Below are 19,586 nucleotides of genomic sequence, written 5' to 3' on the forward strand. Positions count from 1 at the left end.
GAACAGTGGTTTCTTGAGGGAGCTGGGGGCAACTGTGGGGGGATGGGGTCTCTGGTGGGCACTGGAAATCTCTCTAGGATACTGAGGGCTTTCCAGAGGCACTGTGGACTGGAGTACACAGCAGAAACTGGTGGGCTGGCACTGTAAGACACTGTGGAAGACTGCTGAAGGGTCTGCAGCAAGCCACAGATGCACTGCAGGGAGCTGGCAGGCACTGTGGAAGGTTGAGGGGCAACTTGAGGTCTAAGGGCTCTCCGGGGGCTTGGGGGCAATGTAAGAGTTTGTGGGGAACTGCAGACCACTATGAAATGTTGGGTGGCAAAGGTTAGAATATCAGCCTAGTAGGAGGGAGGCCACTGCACAGTGGTTGAGAGCAGTGCCAGGACAGGATCATCCAGGACAAAGAAAGCAAATTGTGCCCCCCCCCTTAATTATGTGCAAACTTATGAGGAGGAGGGGAGAGAGAGCACAGCCCGTACCTCCTCCCGACTCTCTTCTCCTCTCCTGGCTGCTTCCAGCACTGGGCAGAAAGGAGTAGTGATGCTGCTGTCCCTACTCCTGTAAGCCTTATAGTAGAAGGAACTTGCTGCGCCCCATCCCTACAATATATGCTGTGCCCAGGGCAGCCTCTCTGCCCACCCCTTGTACTAGGCCCTGGTTGAGAGCCACTGCTCTAGAAGATGTAATGAAAAGCTTCTCTACTGAACACTAAAAACCTTCCAACACCAATGTTTTTTTCTTCCAAGCACTTAAATTATTAAAGCTCAGTGTTTCTATGATTTTGACATGATATATTTGTTCTTTGACCCACAGGGTGACCCTTCCGGAAGAACCTCCTAGTGCCCCACCACAAGCTGTCATCGCCACAGGGCGCACCAACCAGTCCATCTTTGTCCAGTGGCAGCCACCCCCAGAGGGTCACCAGAATGGCATCTTAAGGGGATACGTCATCAGGTCAGTGATCAGCAGGACATGACTACAGGTGGTATGGTTCCTCTATCTTCTCTGGTTCTGTAAGGTGATACTGCCCAAGGATAACAGTCCTACACCATTACTTGTTTGCACCCCTTTCTTCACATAATTTTCCTATGTGTTGTTTGAGCCTTTAATAAGATTAGTAAGGTAAGTTTGTAGATAAAACTGATGTTAATAATTAATAACATAATAATTCATTTTGAGGTATGACTTTTTCAAAAAAGCATGCACCCCATAGTCATTCATTTTTATGGCGCGTTTCTTAGGTTCAGGATAGTAGAAGCTGGTGTTTTACTGCAGTCCCAGTTATCCTTTGTGTCAGTGCCAAAATACCAAGTTGTGGTGAGACAGTTGTGACCACACACAACACAATCCACAAAATATTTCATCCTTTGTAGCAGGCCCTTTTAACCAATGGTAGTGAAAGCCAGGACCTATCACTTGGGGTGACCTAACCTATGAATGGATTTGTGGGTTAACTAGCTGAACAGGCATGATTTAGCTGCAATTGCATCATTTTTTTGTTGCCTGTCTGATCTCCATGAAACAATTCTTTTCATTTAGGTAATTTTTTTATCCTGAGATGGCTCAAACAAGGGGGGATCTGCAAAGGTCATGATGTGCTTATAGACAGCTTATTTCAAATTCATCTGTACCCTTTTGGAAGAGGCACTAATTTTATGTAATCGAGAACCCTTAGCAGTCCTGCTGCCCTTGGCCCAGTTCTAGGTGAATTTTCTACAGAATACCCTATAATGCCAAAAATGTGTTGATTATCGCGTCATTATGAGTTTATTGGGCATCACATTGCACAACCATGGGCAGATAAGTGATGTTGCCATCCTCCTTCATTCATCACCCTTGTGTGGTTGTTCTGGGAAGGCTTTCTAAAAGACTTTAGAGTTTGTCTATGAGAATCTGTGCCCTTTAAGACAAAAGAGCATTTGTGATTTCAGGTTCTAATGTTGGACAAGAAGACCTAGCTCACAATCAGCATTCCAAAGGTGTTTTCAGTGGGGTTGAGGTCAGGGCTTTGAGCAAGTCACCTGACTTCTTACACACCAAACTGGGCACACCATGTCTTTATGGAGCTGGGTTTGTACACAGAGTCACAGTCATGCTGGAACAGAAAAGGGCCTTCACCAAACTGTTACTCTTTGTAAGTTGTAGCATTACCCATCCACTAACTGGAAACCCTGGAACTCAATAATTTTGAGGAGTGTCAACATATTTTCACCCTTCTCTGGAAACAAGAAATCAAAAATTTGGGGGGGAGGATCAAATACTTTTACTACAAAGCATACTGTAGGTGTGGTAAACAAGTGTTTACAAGACATGGTCAGGTATCCACAAGCCTCTGGCCATAAATTGTAGATGTGATGGCAGGTGTCCACAAGCCTTTGGCTATAACGTGTAGGTATGGTGGTCAGGCGTCTACAAGCCTTTGACCATAAAGTGTAGGTGTGATGGTCAGGTGTCCACAAACCTTTGGCCATATAGTGCAGGTATGGAAATCAGGTGTCCACAAGCCTTTGACCATAAAGTGTAGGTTTGGTGGTCAGGTGTCCACAAGCCTTTGGCCATGTAGTGTAGGTATGGAAGTCAGGTGTCCACAAGCCTTTGACCATAAGGTGTTGGTGTGGAGGTCTGTTCACAAACCTTTGACCATAAAGTATAGGTGTGTTGGTCAGGTGTCCACAAGGTGTGGTGGTCAAGAATCCGCAAGCCTTTGGCCATAAAGTGTAGGTTAGGTATCCAAAAGCCTTTCATGATATAGTATAGGTATGGAAGTCAGGTCTCCACAAGCCTTTGACCATAATGTGTAGGTGTGGTGGTAAGGTGTCCACAAGCCTTTGTCCATAATGTGTAGGTTTGGTGGTCAGGTGTCCTCAAGCCTTTGGCCATGTAGTGTAGGTATGGAAGTCAGGTGTCCACAAGCCTTTGACCATAAAGTGTATTTATGGCGGTCTGTTGTTCACAAACCTTTGACCATAAAGTATAGGTGCTGTGGTCAAGAATCCGCAAGCCTTTTGCCATAAAGTGTAGGTGTGGTGGTTAGGTATCCAAAAGCCTTTGGCGATATAGTGTAGGTATGGAAGTTAGGTCTCCACAAGCCTTTGACCATAATGTGTAGGTGAGGTGGTAAGGTGTCCACAAGCCTTTGGCCATATAGTGTAGATATGAAAATCAGGTGTGCACAAGCCTTTGACCATAAAGTGTAGGTTTGGTGGTCAGGTGTTGACCAGCCTTTGACCATTAAGTGTAGGTTTGGTGGCCAGGTGTTGACCAGCCTTTGACCATAAAGTGTAGGTTTGGTGGCCAGGTGTCGACCAGCCTTTGACCATAAAGTGTAGGTGTGGTGGTCAGGTATCAAAAAGCCTTTGGCCATAAAGTGTAGGTGTCCACAAGCCTTTGACCGTAAGGTATAGGTGTGGTAGTCAGGGGTCCACAAGCCTTTGACCATAATGTATAGGTGTGATAGTCAGTGGTCCTCAAGCCTTTGACCGTAAGTTATAGGTGTGATAGTCAGTGGTCCACAAGCCTTTGCCATATAGCTTATCAGATCCTTGTAGCTTGAAAAAAAAAATCTTTCAGTACACACAGTTCCTGCTTTTATTGCTTTCATGTCTTCCAGAGCACAATAGAAAAGGCCTTCAGATAGATATTGAGTATACCCGGTTTACTGTCAATGTGGTTCTTCAAAGCTGACTGCTGAGCCATTGACTTAGCGCTATGGTAACTGCTCAATGCACCCTCTCAGCCTGAATAAAATAATTTCTCCTAGCATTACAGATTCTTGGAATTCTAAACCTATCCCGATTAATATGCATGATGTCACACGTTTGGGTCGTGTTACATTAGCACCATGTTGAAGGCTGTGAGGAGGAATAAGATTAGGCTGCTTCACACACACAGGTCTAGTAGGAGATGACATGGGTTGCCAGAGACCTCTGGGTAAAAAGGATTATACGGAGAGGGGTGGAGAGAGGATTAGTGAGGAACAGAATTATATCAAGGGGGTTGCAGAGGTTTTACGTGAGTGGATGGGGGGAAGTCATTGATGGAAGGGGCCAAGTAAAAAAAAGTGCAATAGGAATGGCTTGAAGGAGACGAGGAAATGGTAGCAGTTACAAGTGGGGGTAATATAAAAATTGCTTTTCATAGCTACATATATTTATGTAAATGCATTCCAGCAAATTATAAGGGCTGAAGAGATTTATTATAAAGGGCTTAGTGAATATACAGTAGCAGTTCTTCACGAACACCGCTTACTTCCTGACCAGTAGCTGTACACCCGAACTGAATGACGTTTAGTTTGCTAAAGCTCCATGTATCATAAAGATACATGCATATTGATCTCCTGCAGCCCCATTGATGTCACTTCCAGTCACTCCAGTGATGGCTGCATGGCAATTCTCTGGGTGGGTTCCTTGATGGTGACAACAGCGTGCGTGCATAATGTGTGTTGGAATGACCACTTGTAGTCTCCTTTGGGAGAGCATGTGAAAGCGTGACAACGCAGGAGCACAGTTGGGTGAAGGGATACAGAGGGTTGTCACCGTTGACCATTTCAGACCCATGCTATAGCTGAACGATGGCTACAGTGCGGCTCTGTTGTTCCAGGAGGGCCCTCCTGGAACCACCCCCTCTGGGGGTGCACATTTGGTGTGCTCTGTGTTTTGTTGTGTCCTTTGGAAATAGCCAATCACAGATCAGGGTAAAGGGCCAATCACAGCGGCCCTTTACCACATGATCAGCTGTGCCCAATCACAGCTGATCACAGTGTAAACAGACTTGCCGGTTATCGGCAGTACTTTCCTTATGCGCCGTCACAGAGGGAGAAAAGCAGAGCTGGTAACCGGCCAGTGTCACAGGGGACATGTACACAGATAATCAGGGAACTGATCATCAGTGCAGCCCCATCAGTACCAATCAATGCCCATCAATGCCACCTATCAGTGCCCATCAGTACCAATCAATGCCCATTAATGCCACCTATCAGTGCTGCCTATCAGTGCCCATCAGTACCAATCAATGCCCATCAATGCCACCTATCAGTGCTGCCTATCAGTGCCCATCAGTGCCAATCAATGCCCATCGGTGCGATCCATCAGTGCCGCCTATCAGTGCAGCCTATCAGTTCCCATTAGTGCAGCCTCATTAGTGCTAATCAGTGCCCATCAATGCCGCCTATCAGTGCCCATCAGTGCAGCCTATCACTTCCTATCAGTGCAGCATATCATTGCTTATCAGTGCCAATCAATGCCCATCAATGCGATCCATCAGTGCCGCCTATCAGTGCAGACTATCAGTTCCAATCAGTGCAGCCTCATCAGTGCCAATTAATGCCCATCAGTGCAGCCTCATAAGTGTCAATTAATGCCCATCAGTGCTGCCTATCGGTGCCCATCATTGCCCAATCAGTCCAGCCTCATCAGTGTCAATTAATGCCCATCAGTGCCACCTATCGGTGCCCATCAGTGCTGTTTATCAGTGCAGCCTCATCAGTGCCAATGAATGCCCATCAGTGGGATCCACCAGTGCCGACTCATCAGTGCAGCCTATCAGTGCCCATCAGTGAAGCCCCATCAGTGCATATAAGTGATTTATTATTTGCACTTATTTGCACAATGATATAACAGAAACTAAAACAGTTGTTTTATTTTTTTTCTTTTGAGCAAAAAAAAAAAAAAACAGTGGTGATTAAATACCATCAAAAGAAAGCTCTATTTGTGTGAAATAAAATGATAAAAATGTCATATGGGTACAGTGTTGCATGACCGCGCAATTGTTATTCAAAGTGTGACAGCGCTGAAAAACAGCACTAAAAAACTCGCTTGCCCCCCCCCTTTCCTGACTTGCCAGGCTGCATGCTTGGATAAGGGTCAGGTATGGATTTTGAGGGGAGACCCCACGTCTTTTTATTTATTTTGGCGTGGGGTTCCCCTCCAAATCTATACAACACCCGAAGGGTCTGTTATGGATTTGGGGGGGAGGGGGCACGCCGTCTTTTTTTTTTGCCAATTTATATATTTAACCTTCAGCTGTCTACGGGGAACCCCACTGACAGCTGATGACTAATCGGTTGTTAAGGACGTGGCGGCTGGCTTCCCGGCCTGCTCCTTAGCAAGCAGCTCATTCACAATGTGTTCAGAAAAAAAATGCAAAATGCATCAAAAGCGCAACACTTTAATTTTTGGTGCTGCTCAGTTGAAGTCTATTACAAGCAAAACGCAATCTGCTGTGGTGGAAAAAAAAGTCCACGACCCTTTAAAAAAAAAAAAAAAACGCAGCGCCACAAAATGTACAAATGTGAACTACATCAATAGGAAACCATGTTAAATGGACTGCAGTGGGTTTCTGCAAAACGCACCAAAAAATACATAGTTGTGAACGTAGGGTAAGACTTGGATGGGTGTCAGTAAATCCGTTCGTTCACCAACTTTCAATTTGTCCAATGGTAACATCTCCATGCCTTTGCTATTTCAAAGTGGTTTCTTCCTTTTTTTGAATTTTTTTATATTTCAAGGAGGGCAGTGGGAGGAGCTTGATCACTATGACATTGACATTGGGTGTCTGATATATGAGATCAGCTAAATTGCATATTAACACTGACCCAACTTTAGAAACTAAACAGAATTTTAAAAAAATGTAACAATTAGGATCAAAAGGAAAAAAAAATGCTAATGGGTTATATTTAGCGATCTGTGATTGGAGACCAGAGAAAAGTTTTTTTTTTTTTTTTTTTTACATTTATAGGCCAGAGATCTTAAGAGGTTTAGCGTGTTTTCACTGTAAGCCTCATTTCCAGTAGTGTCCTGCTAAATGTCATTACATTGGAGGGCCTGATTGTAGAACCAGAGCCATGCAAATACTGGCCTGAGGGGTAGAGTGGTGGGATTAGTGAGATAAAGGAGGATTGCAAAGGGAAAAAAAAAAAAAAGACTATATTGAACGCAAGCCAAGCTTAGCGAGAGGCCGGGATAACGAATCCGGCTGTATATAAATTGACTCGGAGAGAGAGAATTATGTGTGAGAACGGGCGCAAGCAGAACAAAAAGTTTTCCATGCCTTAAAGGGAAGTTGTCGTCCAAAATAAGACAAACGCTCTGATCCATGCTAACACAGTTGCTGTATATAGTATTATGTAGACCAGCCTTTATGGCGGACCGTGGTCTGGACCGTCAGCCCGCCAGTTTGCAGCGATAGATCCCCGCTGCACTACCGTCATTGGATGCTGGCAGCTGATGGGGACACCTGCTCTAGGGGGACAACTCGGTCTATAGGGTCACTCTAATGGAGACACCTGCTCTATGGGGTACTCTGATGGGGACACCTGGTCTATGGGGTAATTCTGATGGGGACACCTGGTCTATACGGTCACTCTGATGGGGACACCTGGTCTATGGGGCACTCTGATGGGGACACCTGCTCCATGGGGTCACCCTGATGGGGACACCTGGTCTATGGGGTCATTCTGATGGGGACACCTGCTCTATGGGGTCACCCTGATGGGGACACCTGGTCTATGGGGTCATTCTGATGGGGACACCTGCTCTATGGGGTCACTCTGATGGGGACACCTGGTCTATGGGGTCATTCTGATGGGGACACTTGGTCTATGGGGTCACTCTGATGGGGACACCTGGTCTATGGGGTCATTCTGATGGGGACACCTGGTCTATGGGGTCACTCTGATGGGGACACCTGCTCTATGGGGTCACTCTGATGGGGACACCTGCTCTATGGGGTCACTCTGATGGGAACACCTGCTCTATGGGGTCACTCTGATGGGGACACCTGGTCTATGAAGTCACTCTGATGGGGACACCTGCTCCATGGGGTCACTCTGATGGGGACACTTGCTCTATGGGGTCACTCTGATGGGGACACCTGGTCTATGGGGTCATTCTGATTTGGACACCTGGTCTATGGAGTCATTCTGATGGGGACACTTGGTCTATGGGGTCACTCTGATGGGGACACCTGGTCTATATGGTCACTCTGATGGGGACACCTGGTCTATGGGGCACTCTAATGGGGACACCTGCTCCATGGGGTCACCCTGATGGGGACACTTGCTCTATGGGGTCACCCTGATGGGGACACCTGCTCTATGGGGTCACTCTGATGGGGACACCTGCTCTATGGGGTCACTCTGATGGGGACACCTGCTCTATGGGGTCACTCTGATGGGGACACCTGCTCTATGGGGTCACTCTGATGGGGACACCTGCTCTATGGGGTCACTCTGATGGGGACACCTGGTCTATGGGGCCATTCTGATGGGGACACCTGGTCTATGGGGCCATTCTGATGGGGACACCTGGTCTATGGGGTCACTCTGATGGGGACACCTGGTCTATGGGGTCACTCTGATGGGGACACCTGGTCTATGGGGTCACTCTGATGGGGACACCTGCTCTATGGGGTCACTCTGATGGGGACACCTGCTCTATGGGGTCACTCTGATGGGGACACCTGGTCTATGGGGTCAATCTGATGAGACACCTGCTCCATGAGGTCACTCTGATGGGGACACCTTCTCTATGGGGTCACTCTGATGGGGACACCTGGTCTATGGGGTCACTCTGATGGGGACACCTGCTCTATGGGGTCACTCTGATGGGGACACCTGGTCTATGGGGTCACTCTGATGAGGACACCTGGTCTATGGGGGCACTCTGATGGGGACATCTGGGCTATGGGGTCACTCTGATGGGGATACCTGGTCTATAGGGTCACTCTGATGGGGACACCTGGTCTATGGGGCACTCTGATGGGGACACCTGCTCTATGGGGACACTCTGATGGGCAAATCTGGACTATAGGAGCATTCTGATGGGGACACCTGCTCTATGGGGTCACGCTGATGGGGACACCTGGTCTATGGGGTCACTCTGATGGGGACACCTGGTCTATGAAGTCACTCTGATGGGGACACCTGCTCCATGGGGTCACTCTGATGGGGACACTTGCTCTATGGGGTCACTCTGATGGGGACACCTGGTCTATGGGGTCATTCTGATTTGGACACCTGGTCTATGGAGTCATTCTGATGGGGACACTTGGTCTATGGGGTCACTCTGATGGGGACACCTGGTCTATATGGTCACTCTGATGGGGACACCTGGTCTATGGGGCACTCTAATGGGGACACCTGCTCCATGGGGTTACCCTGATGGGGACACCTGCTCCATGGGGTCACCCTGATGGGGACACTTGCTCTATGGGGTCACCCTGATGGGGACACCTGCTCTATGGGGTCACTCTGATGGGGACACCTGCTCTATGGGGTCACTCTGATGGGGACACCTGCTCTATGGGGTCACTCTGATGGGGACACCTGCTCTATGGGGTCACTCTGATGGGGACACCTGGTCTATGGGGTCACTCTGATGGGGAAACCTGGTCTATGTTGCCATTCTGATGGGGACACCTGGTCTATGGGGCCATTCTGATGGGGACACCTGGTCTATGGGGTCACTCTGATGGGGACACCTGGTCTATGGGGTCACTCTGATGGGGACACCTGGTCTATGGGGTCACTCTGATGGGGACACCTGCTCTATGGGGTCACTCTGATGGGGACACCTGGTCTATGGGGTCAATCTGATGAGACACCTGCTCCATGAGGTCACTCTGATGGGGACACCTGCTCTATGGGGTCACTCTGATGGGGACACCTGGTCTATGGGGTCACTCTGATGGGGACACCTGCTCTATGGGGTCACTCTGATGGGGACACCTGCTCTATGGGGTCACTCTGATGGGGACACCTGGTCTATGGGGTCAATCTGATGAGACACCTGCTCCATGAGGTCACTCTGATGGGGACACCTGGTCTATGGGGGCACTCTGATGGGGACATCTGGTCTATGGGGTCACTCTGATGGGGATACCTGGTCTATAGGGTCACTCTGATGGGGACACCTGGTCTATGGGGCACTCTGATGGGGACACCTGCTCTATGGGGACACTCTGATGGGCAAATCTGGACTATAGGAGCATTCTGATGGGGACACCTGCTCTATGGGGTCACGCTGATGGGGACACCTGGTCTATGGGGTCATTCTGATGGGGACACCTGGTCTATGGGGGTCACTCTGATGGGGACACCTGGTCTATGGGGTCACTCTGATGGGGACACCTGCTCTATGGGGTCACTCTGATGGGGACACCTGGTCTATGGGGTCACTCTGATGGGGACAACTGGTCTATGGGGTCACTCTGATGGGGACAACTGGTCTATGGGGTCACTCTGATGGGGACAACTGGTCTGTGGGGTCACTTTGATGGGAACACCTGCTCTATGGGGTCACTCTGATGGGGATACCTGCTCGATGGAGCACTCTGATGGGGACATCTGCTTTATGGGGGCACTCTGATGGGGACACCTGATGTAAGCGGTACTGTGATGAGAAGTCCTGTTCTATGGGGCACTCTGATAGGGAGACATGATGCAAAGGGGCACTCTGATCGGTGAACCTGATCTATGGGGGCACTCTGATGGAAACAAATGACATAAGAGTAATCCTAGTTTAGCAACCAGAGCAGACCTGCTGTTATCTAATTTTAACCTTTAGTTAAGTTTCATTCTTAAAAAGATATTTCCTAGCTTTCCAGGTGTTTGGTGCAGGATCATACATAGGACTTCATAGGTACTGTAGCTCCTTTTGTTTAGATTACAAATAAAACAATAATAAAAAAGAATAATTTTAATATATTTATATATCCTAATATATATATATATATATATATATATATATATATATATATATATATATATATATAAATATATATTTTTTCCCGTGCTAGAGCAAATTGGTTCAGGCTTTGCTGGGGATTTTTGCCTTCCTCTGGATGAATTGTGGGTATAGGATTGTATGTTTTTTTTTTTTCCCTTTTTTGGTTGAACTGGATAGTGAGTCTGTTTGAAAAAAGACATAAGTCTATGTAACTATATATCATAAATTATAAGGGCCAATCACCTGAGCGTGATCGGTCCTGGACAAAAAACTGTCTGCGTCCAGGGCCCATTACTTGCAGATAATCGCCGCATAGCAATTACATGCGAACGGCTGCAGTTAGCTGCGGGAACTGGCAGACTCCCATTGCTTTCAGTGGGGTTGCCTCCCGCAGCTAATCATTGGGACCTACCACTGGGGTTCTCGCAGGTGCACGCTGTTGGACAACAACGCATATCTAAATCCAAATTGGCTTACATGCCTTGGTTGAACACAACAAGAATAACTTGAACAGATATATTAATCTCTATTATACTAAATATTAAATAATATATATTATATATATATTGTACCCCACCCCCAGGAGTCGATGGGTGAGGCGGCTGCATTGATGAGTGTGTACATGTCAGCTTCGCGTTGTTCTAGGAGTATATATTGCTATATTTGTAATTTTCGATACAAAAAAATAAAAAGACATGACCTGGAATTTTTTTTTTCCCTTTTTAAGTGATTAAAATGTCCTGCTTGTACCTTTTTATTGTATCTTTCTGTCCAGATACTGCCTCGCCGGCCTGCCTGTGGATTACCAATATAGAAACCTGTCCAACCCGGATCTCAGCAGCCTGCTCCTGGAGGACCTCATTATCTGGACCAATTACGAGATCGAGGTGGCCGCGTTTAATAACGCCGGCCTGGGAGTGTTCAGTGCCAAAGTGACCGAGTGGACCCTGCAGGGAGGTGAGCTGACCTGCTATTTCACGGCATGGCCCTGGCTGGGACGCGGCATCGTTAAACAGAATCTAGGAGATGCAAAGGCTTGTCCCTGTGATACGGCCAAATGTATTTCTATATATATATAGGATACAAGAGGTCAGCAAGGAGCACGGGCTCAGCGAGGGACGGTCTTATGTTTTTCTAAACGTCTTTACAATTTTCATGTTTTCTGGGAATAGAAATCTGTTCATTTTGTGTTTTGTATAAGGGAGACATTTAAAGGTAAATTGTAAATTCTTAAAAGTTGCTTCCTCCCCTTTAAGTCATAAAAGACTTAAAGGGGAGGAAGCAATTTAAGAATTTAAAATGTACTTTGAAATGTCTCCCTTATGGGCAGTTGTTAGTGAAGGATGTTGCGCAGCCTGAACATTATTTCAGTTGGACTTTAAAATAAATACCATCTTTCACATGCGTCAACAGGACAAGTTAGCATTACCACATAACATTATTTTAAAACCCTATCACATGTTCTAACTCCCAGGCAGTCTAGTCCAGCGGTTCTCAACCACCGACTCAACCCCATCACTTCCAGACTGGGGCCTCCCCGATCATCAGGCAGCTGCAGGCCCCCTATACCTTCCACAGTGCCTCCCTGTTCCCATAGTGCCACCCAACCTCCCATAGTGGCCCACTGTGCCCCTTAACCTCTCACAGAGCCCCCAGGTCCACTAAGAGCCCTCAGTCCCCACAGGGCCTCTGAACCTCCCAACAGTGCCTTCCAGCTCTCTTGCAGTGACCCTAACTTGCAGTATAGTGCCCCCATCAGTGTCCTACAGTGCCTCCTAGCTCCCATAGTGCCAACCAACCTCACATAGTAACCCACAGTGCTTCTAAAACTCCCTCAGAGCCCCCAGGTCCACTAAGAGTCCCCAGTTCCCACAGGGCCTCTCAACCTCCCAACAGTGCCTCCCAGCCCTCTTGCAGTGCCCCTAACTTTCTGCATAGTGCCCCCATCAGTGTCCTCATCAGTGTCCTACAGTGTCTCCTAACTCCCATAGTGCCACCCAACCTCCCATAGTAGCCCATAGTGCTTCTCAACCTCCCACAGAGCCCCCAGGTCCACTAAGCGCCCTCAGTCCCCACATGGCCTGCCGACCTCCCACAGTGACTCCCAGCCCCCTGCAGAGCCCCCTGCAGTGCCCCCTAACGTGTTGCATAGTGCCCCCATTAGTGTCTTACAGTGTCTTCCAGCTCCCATAGAGCCACCCAACCTCCCATAGTGTTCCACAGTGCTCCTCAACCTCTCACAGAGCCCCCAGGCCCCATAAGAGCCCTCAGCCCCCACAGGGGGGAGGGGCCTGCCAACCTTCCACAGTGCCTTCCGGCTCCCTGCCGTGCCCCCTAACTTGCTGCATATGGCCCCATCAGTGTTCTACAATGCCTCTCATCTCACATAGTGCCACCCAACCTTCCATAGTGGCTCTCGACCTTCCTTTAGAGCCCCCAGGCCCACTAAGAGCCCTCAGTCCCCACAGTGCCTCCCAGCCCCCTGCAGTGCCCCTGACCTTGCTGCATAGTGCCCCCATCAGTGTTCTATAGTGCCTCCCAGCTCCCATGGTGCCACCCAACCTCCCATAGTGGCCCACAGTGCTCCTCAACCATTCACAGAGCCCCCAGGCCCCCTAAGAGCGCCATCTTTCCCCACAGAGCCCAACAACCTCCCACAGTGAATCTCAGCCCCCTGCAGTGCCCCATAACTTGCTGCCTTGTGCCCCTATCAGTGTCCTTCAGTGTCTCCCAGCTCCCATAGTGCCACCCAACCTCCCATAGTGGCCCACAGTGCTTCTCAACCTCTCACAGAGTCCCCAGGCCAGCTAAGAGCCCTCAGTCCCCATAGGGCCTGCCAACCTCCCATAGTGACTGCCAGCCCCCTGCAGTGCCCCCTAACTTGCTGCATAGTGCCCCCATCTGTGTCCCACAGTGCCCCCCAGCTCCTAAAGTGCCCATTAGCCCTCCACATTGCCCCTACAAAACTTCCAGCCTCCAAGAGGGCCCTCCAACCCCTACAGAAACCTCATCCCCCACATCTGTACCCCCCCCCCCCCGCTCCCTCCATAGTGCCAACCCAACCTCCCATAGTGGACAGCAGTGTTCCTCACCCTCCCAAAGTGCCCCCAGGATTACAGAGAGCCCTCAGCCCCCAGGGTGCCCCTCAACCTCCCACAGAGCCTCCCGCCCCCTCTGAAGTGCCTTCTAGCTTGTTGCAGAACCTCCAGCCCCCAATAGTACTCAAAGCCTCCAACATTGTCCCCCCAGCCCATACAGTGCACTCCAATTTTCCACTGTCCCCCTGCAAGACATCTGGCCCTGTCCAGACTCCCCAGCTCCTTTTTATAGTAGCTGGCAGTCCCCTCATCCTACCACAGTTGCCCCCAACTCCCTCTATAGTACCACCCCAACCTTTCATAGTGGCCCGCAGTCCCTCTCACCCTCCCACAGTGCCCCAGGCTCCCCGACAGCCCCCAGCCTCTCACTGAGTGCCCCTCAACCTCCCACAGAGCCCCCACTCCTCTGAAGTGCCTCCTAGCTTGCTGCAGAATCACCAGCCCCCTATAGTACTCATAGCCTCCAACAGTGTCCCCCCCAGCCATAGAGTGCACTCCAATCTACCACACTGCCCCTGCAAAACTTCAAGCCTCCAGAAGAGACGTTTAGACCCCTCCAGTGACTTCATGCCCCACAGTTGTTCATAGCTCCCTCCATAGTGCCACCCCAACCGCCCATAGGGATCAGCAGTGCCCCTCACCCTCCCAAAAGTATCACAGGCTTCCTGAGACCCCACAGCCCCTCACAGTGCCCCTCCGCCCTCCACAGAACCCCACCCCTTTGAGGTGCCCCCTAGCTTGTTGCAGAACCTCCAGCCCCCTATTAGTCATTATGCAACTATCCTTGGCTGCAGTCGGTGATATTGTCTAGGCTGAAATTAGGTCATCAGTCTGCTGCAGGAAGGAAGAAGCATTTCCTCAGTCCTCATTTCCTCTCCTTCTCTGCTTTCAGTCCCCACGGTGCCTCCTGGAAATGTGAAGGCAGAAGCTGTGAACTCCACCACCATCCGCTTCACCTGGAGTCCGCCCAGTCCGCAGTTTGTGAACGGAGTTAACCAAGGCTACAAGGTAATGTGTCCATGCAGCACTGAGCTTCGTTGATTGGTTGGCCATTTCTGATACACATGGGTTAGTTTTTCCTACCTTGGGGGAAAGTTTTCACCATAAAGAACAATATGGCTCAGAGCGAAAATTTCCATCTCAGTCAAATGATATTCTTTTGTTTGTTTTTGGAGATGGAAAATCCTTCACTTGGGAACAATAAAGCTTTTGAACATTTTGTCTGAATTCTACATGAAGCTGTTCATTTCCAGTGTAAGGTGTGCATGGTCACCTTAAAGCTTAACTCCATGCAGACATACTGTATATGGGCTGTTTTACCTGGCAAAGAATTTGTACTTCTGTCCATCCAGTCCAGAGATTTAATCATCTCTGTCACACAAGTGTCAAGGCAGAAGACCTAACCAACCCTTGGTAGTGCCTCCAGCCTCAAACAGTGACCCACAATATCTCCCAGCTTCCACAGTGCCTTCCAACCCTCCAGAGTGTTCCACAATGCCCCCACGTCCCCTAAGAGTCCTCAGCCTTCACGGTGTCCACCCACCTGCTGCAAAGCCCCCGCTCTCTATAGTGCCCTCAACCTCCAAAAGTGTCCCACGGTGCCTCTGAGCTTCTATAAGGCCACCCAACCTTCCATAGTGACCCACAGTATCGCTGAGAGCCCTCAGCCTTCCACAGTGCACCCCAGTTTTCCAAAAGGTTTCCCAGCCTGCTACAGAGCCTCCAGCCCGCCATAGTGCCCTCAACCTCAAACAGTGTCCCATAGTGCCTCCCAGCTTCCATGGTGCCATCCAACCTTCCGTAGTGGCCCACAATATTTCCAGGTCTCCTGAGAGCCCTCAGCCTCCATAGTGTCCTCCATGGTGCCCTCAACCTCCAACAGTATCCCACCAAACCTCCCATAGTGGCCCTCAACCTCTCACAGAGCCCCCAGGTCCACTAAGAGCCCTCAGTCCCCACAGTGCCTCCCAGCCCCCTGCAGTGCCCCTTACCTTGCTGCATAATGCCCCCCCCCCCCCCTTAGTGTTCTACAGTGCCTCCCAGCTCCCATAGTGCCACCTAACCTCCCATAGTGCCCCACAGTGCTCCTCAACCTCTCACAGAGCCCCCAGGCCCCCTAAAAGCCCACAGTCTCCATGGGGGTCTGCCAACCTCCCAGAGGGCCTTCCGGCCCCCTGCAGTTCCCCCTAACTTGCTGCATAGTGCCCCCATCAGTGTTCTACAATGCCTCCCATCTCCCATAGTGCCACCCAACCTTCCATAGTGGCCCCCTGCTGCACATCCTCCAGCCCTCCCAATCTTCAACAATGTCCCACATTTCCCCCTGGACCTGATCCAGAACCCTCATTCCTTATTTTCTTAGCCCTGGTGAACGGGAAGTCTGCGAACTCCTGGGACACGTTGGATTTTTACCTGTTGAGCTTTCATTTGAATCAATCTGCACTGGACTTATCATAAAGTCGTGTAGCACTCTCATCGCTCTCATCCTTCCTACTGACTGTCCTGGGGACCCATAGGGACACTCTTAAAACCGGGATATACTTATCTTTGGGTTCAGAGCTTCACCAACACCGATTTGTTTTTCCAACCCATGATTGGACAGTGAAAGGAGAAGCAGCAGACTGATGAGCTCGTCACTCTGGCTCTCCTCCTATCAGAGTGCTCCTTGTTAGCATATAAGCACTGCAAATTTATAGAAGCCAAATGTCAATTTTTATCTTCTGTACTGATCCGAATGAAGATTTGCATTGGGTCCCTTATTCACCTAAATTTCCACATTACAATAAGAGAACCTGTGACGCTAAAACGGATTGCGCTGCCTTCCCCAAACACCACTCCATTTCCAGTTCCAATTAATCCCTATACCCCAAGGACAACTAATCGCCGTTCTTTAATACCGAGGAGGGATGCGATGGCCTAATGGCCCCTTGATTACGTCCTATTGCAATTAATTAGCGTTTACATTAATTAAACTCATTTACATGGATCCTGTACAATGCAGCCTAGGCATGTAATTGGCCGAGGACTCGATAGCTGTGAAGATATTTAACATCCATATTAAAATGTAATTAGTATTTCTGATTAAGTAATTCCATTCTGAAATCGGCGTCTAATTAGGCGCTCTTGGCCCGCTTCGGTTCTGGCAGTTACAGAGCGCCCTCTCGTAAATCAGCGACTAACAAGCAGGCTGGGATGCTTTTACTAAACCTGCCGGTCCCATTAAAGGACCCGACTTACCGGCTCCAGGGGGAGGCGAATTCCAAAACCGGACCCGCCAGCCGGCGCGGGAGCTTTTAGGGATGAGGCGCACTGATGAATCAGAAAGGCGCGGAATGTATTCTGGACCACGCCGAATATAATAACTTGTAATCGTTTTTCGGGTCTCTCGCTGCTGGAACTTCAAATCAAATTCGCAGTGGGAGTGTCTGCGCAGAGAAGGACCGGGCTTTACTAATAGCGAGCAGTTCCAGCAACTTTTTTTTTTTTTTCCTATTCACATGCATTCAGCTTCATCAGGCGTGAAAAGCTTGCCCTTTAACCACTTCAGCCCCGGAAGGTTTTACCCCCCTTTATAACCAGGCCATTTTTTGCGATACGGCACTGCGTTGGTTTAACTGACAATTGCGCGGTCGTGCGACGCTGTACCCAAATAAAATTGATGCCCTTTTTTCCCCGCAAATAGAGCTTTCTTTGGTGGTATTTGATCAACTCTGCGTTTTTTTTTTTTTTTTTTGTTTTTACGCTATAAACAATTTTGAAAAAAAATAAATTTTATTTTTTTTTTTACTTTCTGCTATAATACATCCAATAAAAAAATGTAAAAATCAAATTTCTTCATCAATGTAGGCCAATATGTATTCTGCTACATGTTTTTGGTAAAAAAAAATCCCAATAAGTGTATATTGATTGGTTTGCGCAAAATTTATTGCGTCTACAAACTATGGGATACTTTTAAGGAATTTTTTTTTTTTAATTGTTTTTACTAGTAATGGCGGCAATCGGTGATTTTTAGCGGGACTGCAACATAGCGGCGGACAAATCGGACAGTTACAGTAACTGACACTTTTTTGGGACCAGTGACACCAATACTAGACATGTGCAATTCGTTTCGTTCCGAATTAGTTTTTTGATGAAATTCGGCAAAGTGGTTATTTCGGAAACATTTAAATTAACGAAAACCCGGTTAACAAACTTTTCTGAAATTCTAAGATTCAGAAATTCAGAAATCTGAAAATCGGAAATTCGAAAATCGGAAATTCGGAAATTCGAAAATCGGAAATTCGGAAATTCAAAAATTCTACATTCTAAGATTCGTAAATTCTGAAAGAAGAACAAAATTCCGAAAATTCACAAAAACGGAAATCCGAAAATAAGAACGAAAGTCCAATAATTAGAAAACGCGAAAATTTGAAAATCTGAAAATCTGAAATAATAACTAACTAATAATAACTATTACTAATTATTAAATTATAGGTATTGGAATTTCCTTTCAAATTTGGCTGTTAGTGAATTATACGAATACGAATTTATCCGAAGCTACGAATTATCCGAAATAACAAATGCCGCCTCTAAACGAATGGAACGTAACTAATTAATAATAATAAATAATAATAAAAAGTTTTTATTAATATTGTTATTATTAATCCGTTACGTTCCATTCGTTCCATTCTAACAGCCAAATTTGAAAGGAAATTCCAATACCTATAATTTAATGGTTAGCTGTTATTAGTTAGTTATTATTTCGGATTTACGAATTTACAAAATTTCGAATTTGCAAATTTATTCAAAATAACAAATTTCGATCATAAGGAATGACACGAAGGAAAAAAAATGAATGTATAACGAAAACAAACACATTTTTTGGCAGTGCACTTCTCTAACCAATACGGTGATCAGCGCTAAAAAGAAATGCACTCTCACTGTATAAATGACACTGGCAGGAAAGGGGTTGACATTAGGGGCGATCAAAGGGTTGGGGTTCCTGTTAGGGAGAGTTAGTGGAAGGGTTGGGGTTAGTGGAAGGGTTGGGGTTAGTGTTGGGGAGAGTTAGTGGAAGGGTTGGGGTTAGTGTTAGGGACGGTTAGTGGAAGGGTTGGAGTTAGTTTTAGGGAGGGTTAGTAGAAGGGTTTGGGTTGGGGTTAGGGTTATAGGGAGGGTTAGTGGAAGGGTTGGGGTTAGTGTTCGTGGAAGGGTTGGGGTTAGTGCAAGGGTTGGAGTTAGTGTTAGGGAAGATTAGTGGAAGGGTTGGGGTTCCTGTTAGGGAGGGTTAGTGGAAGGGTTGGCGTTAGTGTTACGGACGGTTAGTGGAAGGGTTGGGGTTAGTGATAAGGATGGTTAGTGGAAGGGTTGGGGTTAGTGGAAGGGTTGGGTAAGTGTTAGGGAAGATTAGTGGAAGGGTTGGGGGTTAGTGGAAGGGTTGGAGTCCTTTTTAGGGAGGGTTAGTGGAAGGGTTGGGGTTAGTGTTCGTGGAAGGGTTGGGGTTAGTGGAAGGGTTGGGGTTAGGGAGGATTAGTGGAAGGGTTGGGGTTAGTGTTAGGGAGGGTTGGGGTTGGTGTTAGGGTTATAGGAAAGGATAGTGGAAGGGTTGGGGTTAGTGTTAGGGAAAATTAGTGGAAGGGTTGGGGTTAGTGGAAGGGTTGGGGTTAGTGGAAGGGTTGGGGTTAGTGGAAGGGTTGGGGTTTGTGTTAGGGCTATAGGGAGGGTTAGTGGAAGAGTTGGGGTTAGTGTTAGGGAAGATTAGTGGAAGGGTTGGGGTTAGTGGAAG

General features: G+C 48.0%; 1 protein-coding gene across 4 annotated transcripts in view; it reads left to right on the forward strand.

Moving 5' to 3' along the window:
• Positions 1 to 19,586, forward strand: part of SDK2 (sidekick cell adhesion molecule 2) — an 818,277-nt gene that overhangs the window by 675,348 nt on the left and 123,343 nt on the right. For all 4 annotated transcript variants that reach the window (XM_073606891.1, XM_073606893.1, XM_073606892.1 and 1 more), the window contains exons 16-18: positions 814 to 954; positions 11,500 to 11,681; positions 14,715 to 14,830. In XM_073606891.1, coding sequence (XP_073462992.1) covers positions 814 to 954; positions 11,500 to 11,681; positions 14,715 to 14,830 — 439 coding nt within the window. The remainder of the gene's footprint in view (positions 1 to 813; positions 955 to 11,499; positions 11,682 to 14,714; positions 14,831 to 19,586) is intronic.

This window comes from Aquarana catesbeiana, linkage group LG12 (assembly GCF_042186555.1).
Source record: "Aquarana catesbeiana isolate 2022-GZ linkage group LG12, ASM4218655v1, whole genome shotgun sequence".
Classification (NCBI taxonomy): domain Eukaryota; kingdom Metazoa; phylum Chordata; class Amphibia; order Anura; family Ranidae; genus Aquarana; species Aquarana catesbeiana.